This window comes from Mustela nivalis (genome assembly GCF_964662115.1).
Source record: "Mustela nivalis genome assembly, chromosome: 9".
NCBI lineage: Eukaryota > Metazoa > Chordata > Mammalia > Carnivora > Mustelidae > Mustela > Mustela nivalis.
This window is the reverse complement of record NC_139028.1, coordinates 49,696,293-49,715,827: the sequence shown is the minus strand read 5'-3', so window position 1 is coordinate 49,715,827 and position 19,535 is coordinate 49,696,293. Positions and strand designations below refer to the sequence as shown.

The following is a 19,535-nucleotide window of genomic DNA, read 5'->3' as shown; positions in this document are numbered from 1 at the left end:
AACGGATGACTGTTCCCATGCTATTGTCTAAAGGAAAATAGTAACAGTACCTTCCTGGAGAGTCTCCATTCTCATCAAAGAGGATCATATCTCCAGAAACCCCAGTAAAATTGGTTTTCATCAGGGAATCCAAAAGTTTCCGTCCATCGATTGGCTTCATTGCATCACAGAGGCCCGCATAGCCTGGGCAGAGGGACATCTGCATGTTGTGGAGTCCATAGGCCATGGAATAGATAGCATTGATCACAAATCCCATTTTGGAATCCTGAACGTGATGTGTTCTCAGAGTCAGAGAACCTGTTAAGAAACAAATTATGAAAAAAACAAAAACAAAAACGAAAACAAAAAACAAATAAAAAAAAAGAAACATTATGGATTAACTATGAGATTTAATTCTACTCTAGCTCTCTCCATGGATTCTGAATAATTGGAGAATTCACAGGAATAATTTATCACAGTTAGAACCAGACTAAATGGAAAGATACAGGTGCCAGCATAGTGTGCTTACTAATTGTCTTCTATTTCCAGGTTTCTCTCCCCCGAAAACCTTGAAAAATGACCTGAATTCCCAACAGTAACAAGGTTTACTTCCTCTATTACCAATCTCTGGAGATAGATGCAGATGAACACTGTATTTCTGTACCAGAAAATTTATCCTAAGGACAGATTAATCTCCTTAGTACTCAACAATGATAACATATTTCTTTGGTTTAGAAATCCACAACAAATCTCCAGTTCCCAAATTATTAAGTTCTAGCTTAGCAAACGTGATTTTCTACCACCTTGCCTCAACTTCCCTGTTTGGATTTATCATGCACCACTTCCAACCTCAAAGCATATGCTCTCCATAAACTAGCCTATTTGGAAATTCTAAAATATAATCTAACATTTATACTCCATTAATTAATTAATTATTGGAGGCTGACCTTAAGGAAAAGCTGTGTGGTTGATGACTTAGGAACAAAAAGATGAAGCGGGTATGAATTCTGCACTTAAGAAGAAAGTTGTTCAATAATAGAGATAAATTATTTAACTCCAGGGAAAGGTTAAAGGTGAGCAATCTGTAACACATGTGGAGGTAAAATCTATGGAGGCCCAAAGAGGGAGAGGCCCCTTCCAACGGAGGGCTCTTGGGAAAGTTTCATTAAAGAACTACCATTTGGTCTGGCTTACTGAGTCACTAAGGATGGAATGAGTGCCTATGACTTCTGACTGCTCAGAATGTGCTGGAGTGAGGGACATAATGTTGACCAAGATAAATCTAATTCTTGCCCTAGAGCCTAGACGGCACAGGAGCATCTAAGTGGGCCATTGCAGTGTGGTTTGATAAGTGCAGAGGAGGACTGAGTCAGGGGAGAACCAGAGCTCACTAGACCCAGAAGCTCACTGACGCTAGCTATTATGGCTGAGTATCGGTTGAGTGAAGAGTGGAGGGAAGAGTTTGCTTGAAGGTTCATAGATGAGATAGAGCATACTGTGTTTGGGAAACTTTAGGAAGGATGGCATGACCAGAGCATGACATGGGAGATGCAAGAATGAGGCGAGCTAAAGGAGCAGAGGAGGGAAGGACTACTTAAACTACATTAAAATTGCTGCATTTTATCATCAAATCCTTGGGATCCTTTGAAGTTTTAACTAGCAAGGGGCATGATTAGATTTCTATTTCAGGAAGACCAGTCTGACTATGGTGTGGAGAAAGATCGAAAGGGCTGTGGGAGTGGAGCCAGAAAGACCCATAAAGAGGAGAGCCATGATCTGCATGATAGCTGAAGGTGGCCTGGCCTAGGGGAAGGCCATGGTTATGAGCACTAGGGTCTAGGAGGCAGAATCTACTGCAAGACCTGGTGAGCAAAGAATGGGAAAGATTGAGACATGTAAAAACATGGTAAAAAGGTGAAAGGAACACTTGAGATAAACACAGACCTTGTCATTTGGGGAAAAGTTTTTGTAAGAGAGAGAAAAAAGGAATTTTTTAAAGTAGCATGGTTCTTCATAACTTTTCAAACTGTAGAAGCATATTATGCCCTCTTCTTTGCTGGCCCAAATGCTGATATTTTATTTCCCTGAGCAGAGAAACAGGTTAAACAGCATGGCTCATCCTGATACAAGTTTTAGATGGGGAATCCTGTTTTCATAAAAGAACTAGACATTGGACCCAGGCTACTTCTCACTATTCTTAAAATTCCCTCTCTACACAGGCGGTTTTCATACTTCCACATTTCCCCTCCTGCCAATGGAAGAAACTCTGTACTCTAGGTACTAAGTCAAATAGTTCAGGGTCACTTTTTGCTCCTCTTTCCTTCATACCTTCTCAACTTTTATTTGATCTATCTTTAAAATCTATGTAGAATTAAAGTACTTCACACCAATCTACTTCTATCAGATTTAAGAAACATCATCTCCTGTCTGGATTACAGGGAACAGTCTTTGACTGGTCTCTTTTTTACTTTTGCCTATCCTCCCCTACTCTAGTCACTTTTCAACACAACAGCCAGAACTCTCTCCTTAAAATGTAGATCAGATCATGACACTCTTCTGATCAAACTTTCCAGTGGCTTATTTATTACTGAAAGTAAAAGGGACAGTCCTTGCAATGACTTTCTAAGACATACAGGAACTTGACTCATGGAGCTCTATCCCTCATCCATCTGATTGCATTTCCTAACACTCTACATTTAAATAAATCCTCTCTAGCCACACTAACCTCCTTCCCAATCCTCAACTGTTCAGGGATGCCCTGCCTCTGGGTCCTGTACTTGCTGTTCCTTCTACCCAGAATGCTCTGCCACAGAGATCTGCAGAAGCTGTTTCCTCCACAGTGCAGGCCTTTGCTCAAATATCATCCTCTCTGTGACACCTTCTGGGGACATCCTGTCTAAATCTCATCTTCACCTGGTCCCCTCCACACACACATACTCCCTACCTTCTTTCCCAGCAATATTTTCCTCCTTACCACCAATAAAATCCTACATGCTTGTCTTTTTATTGTCTGTCTGTGTCTGTCTCATCTACCCACTGAAATATAAACTCCATTGAGGCCAGGGATTTTATTCCCACTTTTGTTCATAACTCAGAGCCTAGACCAGTGTCTCGCACATAGTGGGTCCCCAATAAATATCTGTTCAATGAATAAAAGAACTGTCCCTTCTAACTAGATTATCCCTTCTATTCTCTCTTCCTTCTTGACCCTGTAACACGTATTCTATCCATTTTCAAAGGTTCCAAGAACATTTCCTTCATGAGGAATACCATGATTGCAGGTACCACAATTAATCTTGCCTTTCCAAACCCCCTGTCCCTTTCTCTATATCTCTCTCAGTCACCCTGCCCACCATACTATAGAAATGTGGGCATACTTAGGGGAGGGAGAATTTGAAAAATCCATTCCCCAAGTCAGTCCATCCCTTACCTTCCTCTAACTCCCTAAATGGATGTGTGTTACTCACACATCACTTCAGTCTCCCAACCCACTATCAGAGGTCAGGAAAGGTTGCTTCTCCAGCTACTGGATAGGTGGTGGTTTGACTCTCATTACCTTTTTTTCTCTTATGAGCAGAGAAGGGAGATATAGCCATAAATTCTTGCTTTATGTCTTCCTAGCTCTGTGAATTGCACAAATTACTTAAATTCTCTAATATTCTGTTTAATCACCTGTTAAATGGTGATAACTCAAAAATACCTCACACAGCACCAGGCACAAGGTAGATGCTTCAAAAATAGTCACTGTACCAAAATGTAAATCATAACGACCTTTAGCCACTGTGTTGTGTGGTCAAGACTTTGGAGAATGAAAGCAAGCCAAAGGTCTCTCCAGATGGGATGTGCAGTAGAGCTCTTAGGCAGTCCTCTTTGAGGTTCCGTCCTGATTTTTCTTTATGCCTTGTCTGTGATAGACAACAACTATCACAAAGGCGACATTTGAGCCTTATTCATTTGTAAATCAAATCCTGGTGCTTAGGGCATGGTTACTGCACTGTTTGTTGAATTGAATGGAGCAAGAATAAAAATTTGCATTTTTGTTTGGCATTTCTCAAAATAAATTTTGCATATATCAGTGACGTGCATCGATACTGTATTCATACTGCAGAGATAAAGATGCTGAGGTATACACAGTTTCAGTACATTTTTCAAGGTTATGCAAATAACATCAGAAGTAGACAAGAATTTCTAACACCAAGACTGGTGCCCTTTTTGCTATATTATATCACTTTCGCTAGAAGTAATCTCCGTACAATATTACTGTAATTTTCTAATTAAGAGATAAAGTGAGGGAAAACAACCCCACAACAGGATTGGATCTTTCCTGGAAAGTGCGATGTTTCTGTTCCCTCGAGTAATGCCCACTAGTGTTGCCTAAACGCTGGGCCCAGGGAGATATAAAGGGGCTGACCAAAAGGAAGGGCTCAAAACGAAAGGGCACAATGGTTGTGCCCAGCCTGTTGAGTCATTTGTTGTCACTGGGCATCTGGAAACAACTGGCCTATTTGGGCAGCTTTTGATTCTTGCTGAAGTCCCTGGTAACTGTTTTCCCTTGTCATTTGAAATACCAAAAGACTGCAAATTCAAAAACAAACACACAAAGCCTGCCAGAAGACAACTAATGTAAATTTAACCTTTGTAATTTCTCCTTAAGTCATTTTGATGCATGAATTTTTAAAGAAAAACATCTTAATCTGTTTTAGCATTCTGGATGCAACAGGGGGTCAATTAATAGAAATTCAAGTTTAAATTCTGCCTACACCACTTCACCTGGGTACCAGCCTTTTTCCTCCATTAGAAGCAGCAGCTCAAACCTCAGTTATCACCTTTCGGTACCTGAGAGACCTCTGGTGCAATATGTGACAACAAAATAAATACTTTGGAAATGCTTTAATTTCATAAAACTCAATGAGCTTTAGGATTCTTTTCATGATAGATGAAGAAATTAAGGAAATCAAGATGCTTGTTAACAGCTGGCAAGCCTAACTTCTTTGTACAGGGGGTAGTGGTAGCTGTATTTGAAAGCAATTAATGCAATAGACTCAGTATTTGTATATGTAGGGGGGGATACTTGGTTAATTATGAATTCTTTTGCCTCATCTCTTCAGGCTTTGTCTGTATATACCTGCTCACTACACACACACATCTGAAGTTGGTGAACCTGCAAGATATCTTACTTTGTGTTAGAGATGCATATGCCAACTACTAGGAACAGCAGAGCATAGAGGATTTAGAGTACAGATTCTGAAACAAGGCAGCAGGCTAGGATCAGAGCTCTGCCCACTACTTACTAGCTGTGTGACTTTGGCTTAGGTCATGAACCTCTCTGTGCCCGGAAAAAAAAAAAAAGTGTTGTTTTTTTTTTTTAATATTTTATTTATTTATTTGACAGAGACAGTGAGAGAGGGAACACAAGCAGGGGGAAGGGAGAAGCAGGCTTCCTACTGAGCAGGGGGCCTGTTGCAGGGCTCGATCCCTGGACCCTGGGATCATGACCTGAGTCGAAGGTAGATGTTTAACGACTGAGTCACCCAGGTGCCTCCTAAAAATGGGTTTAATAATCCTATCTAATTAAAAGATTTATAAAAGTATTAAATGAGTTCATATTTAGAAAGCACTTGATAAAATGATTTATGTTGCTTGGTCCCTGATCCAAGCAAGTTCTGTTACAAATGATCAGGTTTGTTTTTTCACATTCAAAATATAAAGATCTGGAAGAAGAGGAGGGAGAGGCATTTTCTGGAGCAAGTATGTCTAGTGTGTTTTTGAAGAACAAAAGAAAGGCCAAAACAGTTAGTAAGGGGAAGACAAGCAGGAGAGGCGCTAAGGGAGCTAGATAGGATCTGTATGATATAGGACTTTGGGGTGTTTCTATCAGAAAAATATCATGATCTTTTCATCTTAAAAATTTTATTTTAAGGGGGCACCTGGGTGGCTCAGTGGGTTAAGCCTCTGCTTTTGGCTTGGATCATGATCTCTAGGTTCTGAAATGGAGGCCTGCATCGGGTTCTCTGCTCAGTAGGGAGCCTGCTTCCCCCTCTCTCTCTGCCTGCCTCTCTGCCCACTTGTGATCTCTCTCTGTCAAATAAATAAATAAATAAAATCTCTAAAAATTTTTTTACTTTGAGGATGGAAGATGGAATAAGAGTGGGAAAACCTAAGGAGTATGGAAACAGCATCTAAGAGAAATGGTGCCTTAGTATAGAATAGGATTCTAAGTATATTTAGGAAATAGGGAGAATAGGATGTGTTTGTCGGTTGGATGTGAGCTACCAAAGAAAAAGAAGAGTCAAGGGTTTGTCCAGGTTTTCATTTTAAGCAGCCAGGTGGATCAGAGTGCCTTTGAGGTGTGAGAAATAGGGCGGTAGGGGTGGGGAATCCAAATGCTGTCAGGGGGAGTTGAACAGGGAGGAGTCAGTGGCCAGTGTGACAGACCAGGCAACAGACCCTGCTGGCTTAGATGAGGGTGACAGCAATAAAGATGGCGAGAAGGGTTCAGATTCAGGGCACATTTTGAAAACTGATATGAGTTTCACTTTGAGAACTGATATGAGCAGTTGACAGATTGGATCTATGTCATTCATTGGACTCCTTCTTGAATTCCTGGGGCTACAGTATTTTACTAGCTGCATAGTGTTTCCTTATGTGGATATAGCATGACTTATTTTTTATTAGTCCCAAAACTAATTACATAATTTCTTGCTTGTGTTATTACAATAGCCTCCTAACAGGTCTTATTGCCTCCCAGCTTGCTCTGCTGGAATCTCCGTATTCCCAGTGTAAAAAACATAAAAAGTGGCCTTTCTAAAGCACAAAACTGATTTTGTTAGTCTCCTTTTAAAAACCTTTCAGTTGATAACCAAACTACACCCTAAATACTTTGCCCTGACTTTTAAGACCCATCTGTTCTCTTGATTTACCCCTCAATTTGTATCCATGATCATATACCAGGTATTTGGAACTTCTTGTAGCCACATAATAAACTCTTCTCCCTTGTATCTGGTCTCTGTGCCTTCCACTCCATATATCTGGAGCTTACTTTCCTGCAGATTTTCTACTTTTTAATTTGTGTAGGTCTAAGTCTCATCTCCACTTAGAAATTGGTCAAGACCCTCCTCCAGTATGGAGGAGCAAACTCTGCTCTTCCATAGCAGTGATGCTGGCATTTATCACACACTGAACTCCCAAATACACAAATTGCCTATTTACCTGTACCTCTCTACTCTAGGCTTAAGGCTCTGCTTTGTTTTCTTGTAGCACTGGTAGTGACCTCCGGCCGGTTTCTAGTACACTCTGGGCTCCCCAACGACAAAGATTCTGTGTCAGTCACACAGGTAGCCCTTGTGCCAAGCACAGTACCTGACACATAAATGACACCATTAATAGATGTTAAGTACATGAATGAGGCCTGATGAATGACAGGATATCTCATGGGCTCTCACCAACTTCCAGGTCTGGACTTTAGATCTAGTGGACTAAGCAATCATTTCTTTGGAGAAGAGCACTCAACAAAACCAATATTGCCAGTTGACAATAAGATTTACCAGGTGGAACAGGCAATCTCGTCAAGCAATTTCATGGGTTTTCCCCATCTCATAAAACTACATGAGAAAAATTCTGGCCCAGTCAAGATGGAGTAAGTCCTCTCCATCCTGGTTCTCCCACTGAGCACAGCTAAAAGCCTGAGGCAGAAGGAGTGGAGCAGCTTTCAGAGGATTCTGAAAAGCAAATGGTAAAAGCTGGTTTGGGGAAGGAAACCAGAATTTAAAGCACCACTGAAAGATGCATGGGATTCTTGGATCCTTTCCCTCCTGTATTTCCAGGCTCAGCTGCAAAGATGGCCCAAAACATGGATCTGTGCACTAGTTTGAGGCATGGGTAGAAAGAGCTCCAAGAGAAGTCTGAAGTGTGGAAAAGGGCACCTCATAAGTCAGAAAGAGTGGGGAAATTCCATTTTTGTTTGTTTTCCTGTGTGAGCCTCAGGGCAGCCCTGCAAGGGTGTTGGTGACAAAGGCCAACAGTGGCTGATCAGGCTCCTGACCCTCTTGGGGTGTGAGCCCTCCTCCATGTCCAAAGGAACCGTGTCCCAAGAGTACAGGCAAATGCTATTTTCCTTTCTCTGGACTCTCTGCATGTGGCTCCCATGGCAATCCAGCCAAAGGAACAGGAGGTAAGACACTGAGGTAGAGACTAAGGCCTCAGATTTCTACCCACCTATCCAGGATAGGATGGGAGAGGGTTAAAATTGTCAGGGAGACTGGGGAGTGGGGAGAGACTGGTGTAGAAATGCCGGTCTCTACAGCCAGACTGAACTGGGGTTGGGGGATACTCAGGACAATGATCCTACAAAGTTGCATATGAACTCCTGGAGTCCTGCCTGATTTGGACATCCATAGATTTGGCCCTAATTAGTTGACCAAAGTTCAGAGACGTGACCTATGGGGTAGGACACTGCCTGGGTTCAAGACTGACCACTCGGTGAGGCACGTGAGCAATAAACTCTGAGAAAGCACTGCAGAGGCTTTGAAACTGGGCTGAAGGTGGAACCACAGCCCACAGAAGGTTGGTTCCAACTTACAGCCAGATGCTAACCAGGCTGATTTCCAGTAATCAACATTCTCTAGAAGATAACATTATATATGAAGTGTCCAGATTCATGGGATGATACCTGGACTATGGGACTGTCTGTGATCACTTGAAAGAGCTGTAAGGGTCCCAACCACATTTTACTGAACTTTTGTCTACACTTTCAAACTCTTTACTCTCTGTTGGTTGACCCTACCTCTCCTCAGATGTCTTAAGAGAACTTGGAGCTCTATGCCATTCCTTTGTTTTGGCTGCTTACGCCTTAGAGAGAAATTTCAGTTCTTAGTTAATTTATTTATTGACTCATTCAGAGATTAACTAAGTTATTGATTAAACAGATATTTATTGAGTCCATACTGTATGTCAGACCTTGTGATGGATGCTGGTGATACAAACATGGGTAACAGCATCTCTGTCCTCAGAAACATTCAACAGGTAACATATGGGCTCAGTGATAGACGTTTGTGGGGGACCAAAGAGTGTGACCTTATCTGGGAAATGTTAAGGTCTGGAGTGCACATAGTAAAACAGCTCATTTTATTTAGACTTCTTTTCATATCCAAAAAGCGGTCGGAAAGAGAGGGCATGTTAATTACTTGGCATGTTGAGGCATGAAAGAACTGGACTCTATTCAACAGTATTTACTTTGTTCGAGGATTATTTCTTAGGGTTTACTCTGGGCCAACCCAACGTGGGCATGAGAATTCGTGCCAACCCAAACTGGCCAGCTGCTCTCAGGCTGGATCCACCTCACAACAGGCTGGAGAGAAGAAATGGAAGCAAGGGAAGAAAGGTGGTTTCCTTTTTATTTCTCTTCTCAAAACTGGATCTCAGATTTAGAATGCTTAATATTCAATCCCAATTTTACTATTGTTTAATCAAATGAGAAGACTCCAAAAGGATTATCCAAACTGAAATCCTCCGGTATATGATAACAATTTAATTTTACAGTGCTCAAAACATGTTCTTTAATTCATCTGGGGAATCAGAATATTGAACCTTAGTAGCTTCTAAACAAAGGGAGATCAGACTGTCTTCACAATGCAGAATCAGAGAAGATTCAGGGACTTTAGGAAGCATCTAATCTAGAAGGGACAGAGAGGAAGCCCTTGGGATGAACTGGCCTTTAGATATGTTTTGTTTGGCTAAATGCGATTTTGTAGAAATTTTACAGGAGAATCAGCTTAGTAGACTCTCTTGAAAAAGAAAACTAGAAAATGTCACAATACTGACTTCACATTCTCACATGGTAAATGCTTCTCCCTTCTTTATCATCTCTTTGGCCCCTTTGCTCCTCTGATCTTCAGAACTCCTGATTTGGTCCAGTAAAATCATTTTATAAATGAAGAAATAAGGCCAAAGGAGGGGAAACGATCTCTCCAAAGGCACAGCTTTGGTTATGGCAGCTGGCCCTAGACCTCTTGTGCTTAAACTTTTGGACTAGTGCTATTTTCATAGGGGAGGCAAAGGAAACCATGATTTAAAATTCTTTTTAGCAAACTAACTCATGACCATAGAGTAATGAAACTGACAACATTTACTTGAATTTTTTTTTTTTATCCCAAGTCAACTCTTTGCATTAGTCCTAAAACTACATACTGAAATACTTTTGGATTGTCCTCATTATTTCCTTTCTACCCACCAGCAGGGGAAGGATAGTAGAACGAAGATGTAAGGGAAGGGATTCAAATATTTTCTAGGAAGGAGATTATAAATCTGGAAGATGTCACTTAATAACATACTATAACATTGCATGGAAAAAGAAATAGTAGGGAAACAAGTTCTCCCTAACATCATTTATTTTCTGAATCTACTCACTCCTTATGCATGGATTCCAGTTATACTCAGTGGCTGACATAATCATTTGCTTTCACTGTGACAGAAGGGCAGAACATCCCCCAAGCAGGAATTAATCTTTTGCTTTTACGTGCTCCCACAGAAATGTGTGTATACCTCTATTAAAACACGTAATACTTTCTGCCATGCATTAGAATTACCTATGTGCTTGTCTGTGCCCATCACAGAGTATTAGCAGCATGGCTAAAACTGTCTTGTTTACACTGTATTCTCCACAGTGTCTAATGCTGGGGCATAGAGTGTGCAAACCATTCCTTCATTTAACATTTACTCAACAACTATTTTGTGCAAAAAATCTCAAAACAGACCATGAGATTCAGAGATTAGTTCATATAAGGCAATGAGTTCTATGCAGATGGGGCCCACATCGGTCTTGCTTTCCAGCACCAATAACAGTGTTTGTAATGTTATCAGGGATGGTGGGTCTCATCAGAGATGGAAGAATACGAATGGACCTTTTGTATGGATCTTAATATAGGGTGGACCAGACAGAAACATGTATGTTCTAATGAAGATGAAGCTAGCTTCTTGGGAGCAGAGGTTAACATTAATAAAATAAAGGATAGGTTAAGTGTCTGGTGCTTGAATCAGAGATTAGTAATGCCAGGAAGGAAAGAGAGTCTGTGAAAGGCCTGGATTGACCTCTGACATCACATAACTCATTCACGTTCTCTCTTAACACTGTGCCTTTTCTGTGCCAGGAAGCCTGGTGACACTGACACCGAGAGCCATTTCCGTACACCGGTAGAGACACAAATTTCCAATACCTGCTGGGACTCCAATTTATAATTATGCCCCAAATTCAGGCAGTTGACCTCTAAATGTTCATATTGAAATGCAGATGAACACAGCAGCTGCAGAAGGAAGACATGTCTTCAGGGAGCTACAGAAATTCAACAGGGATTGCACACTTCTATGTGCAGAACACCAAATTTTAAATTTAAATGATTCACCGTGAACAGCCGGTTGGCAGCCCTCTGATGGATGTGTTATTTCAGATAGTGTATCTCTTTCATTCACATTACAGTATTTTGAGGAACTTCCATATGGTGTGTAAATGAAGGAAGACTTCCAAAGGGATATGAAGGCTGGTGGTTATATTATTTAAAAGAGTACATGGCAAAGAGCCATGGCATTACATTCTCCTTACTATACTAAGACCAGATTCCTGGGCTGGAGCTTTCCACTTGGCCCTACCTGTCTATCCATCTTTGATGCCACCATTCTCTTCCATTTGAACTGTTTCACAATATTTCCTAAAGATGTGGCATTCTTATCTCTATCTACTGAGCTTCTGATCACATTTGAAAACACAGTTTAGTAATCTCTCCACTGTAAAGCCTTTCTAGAGTTTCCCAGTACAGTTGAATAATTCCTTTTTTCAGGACTTCCCCATTTGGAAAACAAGTCAAATAATACCTTCTTGTTGAGTTGTGAGATAGTACATATTGACGTCGTGACCCCATAATAGCTACCAAATACTTGGAAGCATTTGGTTGGTGGTGTTGCCTATCTGGTACAATTTACAAGATGTCACCAGATTATTCAAAGGTATTTATAAAATTAGTGTTCCCCATCTTTGAAAATTTGAAAATTACTATACTTTTAAATTTGCAAAATGTTCCAGAGTTCATACTTCTGAAAGTAAGAGATGCTAAGAATTCAAATTTCATTAAGCCTTTTATGTCTAATTAAAAATAACAAACATGCTAAATGGAAATGCCATCTTCTATAATAAGCATGGTGATGGAAATGAAATAGAAAATTGAAAAAAATGATTATAGTTTAGCATACAAACCTGTATATAAGCAAAATGCACAGGTCACAAATCGTCCATGTGAAAGATTAATTATCCTGTCTAATACTAGATATTTGATTAGAATGGAAAGATTTGATAGATATTGGGCCATGTTTATCAGAAACTATGAAGCTTCCTCTGTGAGTGTGCCATTTACTAGCACTTGCTTCTTCATTAGAGATATTTCATTAAAATCTCATTTATGCCACTTTCAACCATGACAATGATTATTTTCTATAAACCATTTTATTTTGAAATAATTTCAAAAATAGGCATTAATGGAAAAGAGACGGGAAAAGGAAGTATCCTACAGATGCTGGATACTACTAGGTGCTTTATCTTCATTATCTCATTTAATCCTCACAGTAGACATATGAGCTAAAAACATTATTTTCTGTTTTTGTTTGGATAAGAAACTTTGGACTCGGAGACTAAAATGCCCAATGACATAGAGCTAAAATGTAGTAAGATGGATTTCAGACTCAGTTCAGTCTGGGGCTATTAGATGGACTTTTTTATACCAGTATCTCCCTTAATTTTTTATGAACATAAGAAAGCCACTTTTGTAAATGCCATCTTCTTTCCCTTGAAAATGAGACTCACCATCCCGATTATCTTTGGAGGGCTAAGACTTAAGGAGAAATGAGAATGTATATGTAAAAGTTTCAATCAGCAGTAATGAGTAATATTGGAAAATTACAGTATTCTAATTTAGCTATTACAAAAGCCCTGTGGGTAGACATTATAATTAGCTGCATTTTTATACAAGGAAACTGAGGTTCATTTATGTTAAACAACTTTTCTAAGGACAAACAGATTGAAAACATCAAAGTGTATAATTTCAGAAGGTAAAATTCTGGTATGCCAGAAATTAGGAAATTCCTGCCTCAATAATGTATAATTAGGACATGTCTTAATTAGAAATATATTCCTAATTATATTACTATGTGCTTAGTCTAAAGAATGATAATAATAATTATGACATATAAAAGATTAAAATATAAAAATAAATCAAGTTTATGTATCCAAAATTTGGGCTGAGTCTATATATATTATATAAAAGTGTAGAGGAGAAAAAGGGAAGAAAAATACAAAGTTATCAAATGCCTACAGGTGTCAGTTTCTAGATTTTTTAAAAAATATACATTTTGACACTTTCCTCTCCTTCTTCATCCTCTAAAGTACCCATATCCAAGTCCTCTCGAGTCACCTCCAGTCTCCATTAGTGTGTCTACATCTCTACCATCACAAATTTAATCCAAATGACCATAACCCCTCACTTTTGCTATCATAGTTACCTTGCAACCAACTTAGCTTTATCCACACTGGCCACCAATCAGTTTGTTCTCCATATACATAAAGAAAATGTTTTTGAGAAACAAATATGATGATGTCATCATATTGTCTTCCTTGATTCACCTCACTCATAAAAACTTCACCTTACACCAGTTAGAATGGCCAAAATTAGCAAGACAGGAAACAACATGTGTTGGAGGGGATGTGGAGAAAGGGGAACCCTCTTACACTGTTGGTGGGAATGCAAGTTGGTGCAGCCTCTTTGGAGAACAGTGTGGAGATTCCTCAAGAATTTAAAAATAGAACTTCCCTATGACCCTGCCATTGCACTCCTGGGTATTTACCCCAAAGATACAGATGTAGTGAAAAGAAGGGCCATCTGTACCCCAATGTTTATAGCAGCAATGGCCACGGTCGCCAAACTGTGGAAAGAACCAAGATGCCCTTCAACGGACAAATGGATAAGGAAGATGTGGTCCATATACACTATGGAGTATTATGCCTCCATCAGAAAGGACGAATACCCAACTTTTGTAGCAACATGGACGGGACTGGAAGAGATTATGCTGAGCGAAATAAGTCAAGCAGAGAGAGTCAATTATCATATGGTTTCACTTATTTGTGGAGCATAACAAAAAGCATGGAGGACATGGGGAGTTAGAGAGAAGGGGGTTGGGATAAATTGGAAGGGGAGGTGAATCATGAGAGACTATGGACTCTGAAAAACAATCTGAGGGGTTTGAAGTGGCGGGGGCGTGGGAGGTCGGAGTACCAGGTGGTGGGTATTATAGAGGGCATGGATTGCATGGAGCACTGGGTGTGGTGAAAAAATAATGATACTGTTATGCTGAAAATAAATAAATGAAAAAAAAAAACTTTGAATGAATTCCCATTGTCTTAAGATAAAAATAAATATGTTGCTCATATTCCACCTAACCTTTCCAGGCTCATCTAAGGTGACTAACCTATGATGAATCCCAATATTTATTAGATTTCTATAGTATATAAGATGCAACAATTGTAATTGAAAATAGTTGTTAGGTACCCTCATGCACTGTTGGTGGGAACGCAAACTGGTGCAGCCACTGTGGAAAACAGTATGGAGGTTCCTCAAAAAACTAAGAATAGAACTATCCTATGACTCAGTAATTCTACTACTGGATATTTACCCAAAGAATACAAAAACACAAGTTTGAAAAGACATATGCACCACTGTGTTTATTGAAACATTATTTACAATAACCAAATCATGGAAACAGCCCTCCATAGGACTATTACTGAAGCATCCCTCAAGATGTGGTATGAATATAAAGAGAACAGAACATTACGCACCCATAAAAAAGAATGAAATCTTGCAATTTGCTATGATATGGGTGGAACTAGAGAGTATAATGCTAAGCAAAATGTCAGTCAGAGAAAGACAGAAAGCATATGATTTCACTCATATGTGGTACTTAAGAAACAAAACTGATGAACAAAAAAAAAGAGAGACAAACCAAAACACAGACTCTTACCTATAGAGAACAAACTGGCAAGTTACTGGAGGGGAAGTAGGTGGGGGGATGGGTAAAAGAGGTGAAGGGGATTAAGAGTAATGTACCAAATTGTTGAATCACTAGATTGTATACTTTAAACTAATATAACACTGTGTGTTAACTACACTGGAATTAAAATTAAAAAAAAAAAAAAAAAGGAGAACATAACTAAGTGGAATGAGAAACTGAAAGTGACCAAAAAAGAAACAAAGGAAAAAGAAATGGTGAAGCACTGCTAGTATCTGGACTGAACACTGTTTCAAATACTCTTGCAGTGTGTTAACATAGAGAACCATGGAGGGGAATACTCTAAGAAACCAGCCTCTGGAATACTAAGTGTTTTATCTCCTAGGCTTCCTCTCAACTTTGTGTCATCTTGCCACCAGGCAGATATATACCCTCAGAGTCCCAGATACCACACACCATAGGCCCTTCCCAGTGGACTCATATTTAATGCCATGTGTTGAAGACAAAATCCAGTAACATAGAAACCATGAAGCTAAATCTCCTTGAGACAACTCAGGGCAACACTGATATTTCCTGTTTTCTATCATTCTGCAAAATTCCAAACTGCATTAAATAGTGGATTAATGTTATCAGCTAGCTAACTACTTACTAATTATTTGAGTTCTAATTCATCTATTACTTTTTAAATAATTATTGGTTTGGTTCTACCTAGTGTGCTACAGATCTGTTTTGCATTTATAGAAGGCAGCACACTATAATAAAAATGACAGAATTTTAGAGCGTTGGATTCAAATTTAAGCTCTTTGTCGATGATATGTCTGACCTGGGCAAGCCAGTAAGCCTTGTAGCCTTAGTTTGTTCATCTGTAAAATATCAACATCAGTAATAATTTCTGAGGGCCAAGGCAGAGCAAGTGAATGAAAGAATAAGAGGAAACTCTTTTATAATTACTACAAATTAATATTATTATTTTATAATTTATAGATGTGAGAGCAGGCTATACCAGTTCTCCAAAGAAATATGTGAGTTCTCCAAAGAAATGTATCTGCCTGGTGGCAAGATGACACAAATTTGGGAGGAAGCCTAGGAGATAAAACACTTAGTATCCCAGGCTGGTTTCTTAGAGTATTCCCTTCCATGGTTCTCTATGTTAAACATGATATCTGTAGAGAGGCAAATCAAAATTGAAACGTTTTTGTCATTTGAGAAGAATCCCTGCTTCTTAGGTTTAATCATTGCTGGAGGTCAAGGTGGGACCTGCCCTTGGGTATATTAACTGTGGACCACCTATAGATATTTCTGACCTGGATCCAAAATACTCCTCTTTCCCAGCTCTGTCTCTAGGGCTAATCCATTTTTTTTTTTTTTTTTAAAGATCAGAGTAGAAAATGATGGAGTTAAAAAATGAAATGATTCGCAGAGACATTTTAAACTGTATACAATTTCTTGTCTAAAAAGAATATTTTCTAAACTCTTAAAAAGGATAAAGATAAGTTACTGCTTAAATACACAGTTCATCTTACCATTGTGAATATACATTGATTTCATTATAACCTAGACTTCGATCTCTCTTTTTTTTCTCTCTCTCTCTTTTTTAAAAGATTTTATTTATTTATTTGACAGAGATAGATCACAAGTAGGCAGAGAGGCAGGCAGAGATGGGGGGGAAGCAGGCTCCCTGCTGAGCAGAGAGCCCGATGTGGGACTTGATCCCAGGACCCTGAGATCATGACCTGAGCTGAAGGCAGTGGCTTAACCTACTGAGCCGCCCAGGTGCCCCAACTTTGATCTCTTTAATTCATGGTTTCACCAACTCAGCACAAAGCTCAGAGCTGCATGCTAAGGGAAAACTATGGTCTTTAATAAATATGCAATGTACATTCCTTTCTTTATTTAAAAAGAATTTCTTGAGTACCAACTATATGTCAGGGCTGTTCTAGCCAGGGTTTTCTTTAAACATTTATTAAGCTCTGACTGTATTCAACAAGCTATACAATTGTTCATGGGCAGCAGAGAAGTTGTGTACGTGCACACGAGTTAGCTTATTTGGAACTGTACAGCCTGAGGTTTGAGACCGCTTTGCTATTTACTAGCTGTGTGATCTTGGGCAAGTCACTTAATCTCACTAAGCATTTTTCTTCCATTGTTTTATAAAAGGACTCTAAGCATAGCCCTCTCATGAGATTAATTGAAGCATAACATGAGATCATGCTGGGCAAGTCTGGGTAAGAATAAAGCCTAGCAAGCAAGTAATTGCCAGTCTAATGTTAATTATGATAACAATGATGGTAATGAGACCCTTGTAGTATTCCCAGTTGTTGAATCAATTTGTCATAATCATCATTATTTGGCCTCAGAATCCAAATCCCCTTCCCAATTTTGATGAACTCCTCATTATACCAAGATTCTGGTATGCTTTATAAAGCTCCTTTCATTAGGGAAGTTAAAGGAGCCTTAGTCCATGGCATTCTCTGGGCCCTGGTTGCCAAGTAGTGGGAATGCAAACTCAGGCTCAGTAAGTTTAAGCTTCCTTCCAGGAACCTGGAGAAAATGAATTAAAGCAAAAGGATAGCTGGTATTGATTCATAATGAAGTGAGCAGTGGGGGTCAAATGCAGTTAGACTCCAGCCAAACTGTTAAAATAGGTGCTTCTTGTTTTGTGGCCTTAGGGAGCTGGTCCAAGTTTTCAAAAGTGGCCCTCCAGCAACCAGTAGATCCTGAGAGGCCTCAATATTTTTCCAAATCCTAGTATTTATTTATATTTATATTTATTAATTTTACCTTCGAGAGCCAAACATTGGCTTCCAGTGATTACAACCAAAACCTCTGACATGAGTCAAACTGTTTGCAAAGCAACCTGTTATCAGCGGGACAACTACTCACTAATTATATGAATTCCAATTCTCTGTTAATTTTTATAATAATTACTGGTTTGGCTCTACCCAGTATTCCATGGGTTTATATGGGTGCCTACAGTCTAACAGAGGCAAATTATTTAATTTTAAGATTGAAGGAGAGCTACGGACCAAAACATTGTCGGACTTAAATTGTTAAACAAAGAATGCAAACATCAAATTTGGTTCCCTACTCCTGTTTTCTCTTGTTGGGGAGAGCAGATGCTTTGTACCCCGGAATCGGCTTTCATAAGAAAGAACACTCTCCAATTGGCTGTGACTTTATGAACAAGCTGATGCAGTTTAGAGAAAAAGAATCACCAGATCAATTTTCTTCCATTGGTGTGTTTTATTGCAGATGGAGCCTTAATTAAATATTACCTGAAAGCACAGAGGGAAACCCTCTCTGGTCCTTGCCTATTTCTTTCCCTCCTCCAAAGAAACAGAAATGTGAGAGGAAGGGAAAATGACAACAGAGAAACTGGAATAAGAAGCTGAAAATTTCAGGCGTCAAGGGAACTCCTACTAAAGACAACTTGCCATGTGCTTCTGAAATAGTCTGATTCAATACCAGTTTTGTTTTCTAACTCTTCCATGTGATGACTGGTAACAGCTAATTGTCCAGGATTTTTAAAAACACCCCCCCCACTTTGAAGCAATTTACTATATGACAGATAAGGTCTTCTAGAACCATAAAACACTCTTAAATATTGTTTTAATATTTTGCTAGAATTTCCACATGCAGCATATGACAGTTTAGCAGAATGTGGAAAACATTTTGACCTGGAACATGCCTGGAAGCAAGAGTTTGCATGTAGTTTACAGATGCACAAACCAAACCTCTTGTGTTGTTCTCTACTGCAGCCTATTGGGGTTTGTGATTTTGAATTATATTTTTCATACAGTGTTATTTTCAGCTGAACTCTTTCTTAGAATAGCATTCTTTTTATTTTTTCTGCAGTGTTGGGACTCTTAGCTCCGTAATGTTGCTAGAGAAAAAATATGGTGTGGAGGAAAAATACTGAAAATGATAGGATTTATTGAATTTTAGTAAAGGCCAGAGACTGTGTGCCATGGACTCAAATATGTCCTCTCAAAAGTCCTAAATGTCCACACGATATTTGGAATAAGGCCTTTGGGAGCTATGTCCTTTGTAGGATATTTGGAATAGGTCCTATGAGAACATGAGTGTAGAACCCTCATAATGACATTAAGGTCCTTACAAGAAGAGACACTAGAGAGCTTGCTCTCTTTCTCTTTACCATGTGAAGAGGCACCTGTGTGCAAACCAGGAAGAAGAGGTTCTCACCAGAACCTGATCATACCAGCACCCTGATCTTGAGCTGGCAACTTCCAGAACTGTGAGAAAATAAATTTCTGCTACTTAGACATCTTAGTCTACAGTATTTTGTTATGGTAGCCTCAGCTGACTAAGACACCATGTTAAGTGCTTCATAGGTCCTATCCCATCTTCTTCTCTGTAAGATCTCTAGTAGGTAGGCATTTAACATCATCCCAAATTTATATCTGGAGAAAGTGAGGAAAGAGAGTTTAAGCAACTTGTCCGGTAGCCCAGAGATATAAAGTGGTAGAACCAGTATATAAATCTAACCTGTTGAATGC

At 39.3% G+C, this 19,535-nt stretch overlaps 1 protein-coding gene across 2 annotated transcripts in view; it reads right to left on the bottom strand.

The window, feature by feature from the left end:
* The window catches only part of GRM5 (glutamate metabotropic receptor 5), a 558,863-nt gene that overhangs the window by 100,309 nt on the left and 439,019 nt on the right, over positions 1-19,535 (bottom strand). For both annotated transcript variants that reach the window (XM_082749014.1, XM_082749013.1), the window contains one exon: positions 51-297. In XM_082749014.1, the coding sequence (XP_082605140.1) occupies positions 51-297 (247 nt within the window). The remainder of the gene's footprint in view (positions 1-50; positions 298-19,535) is intronic.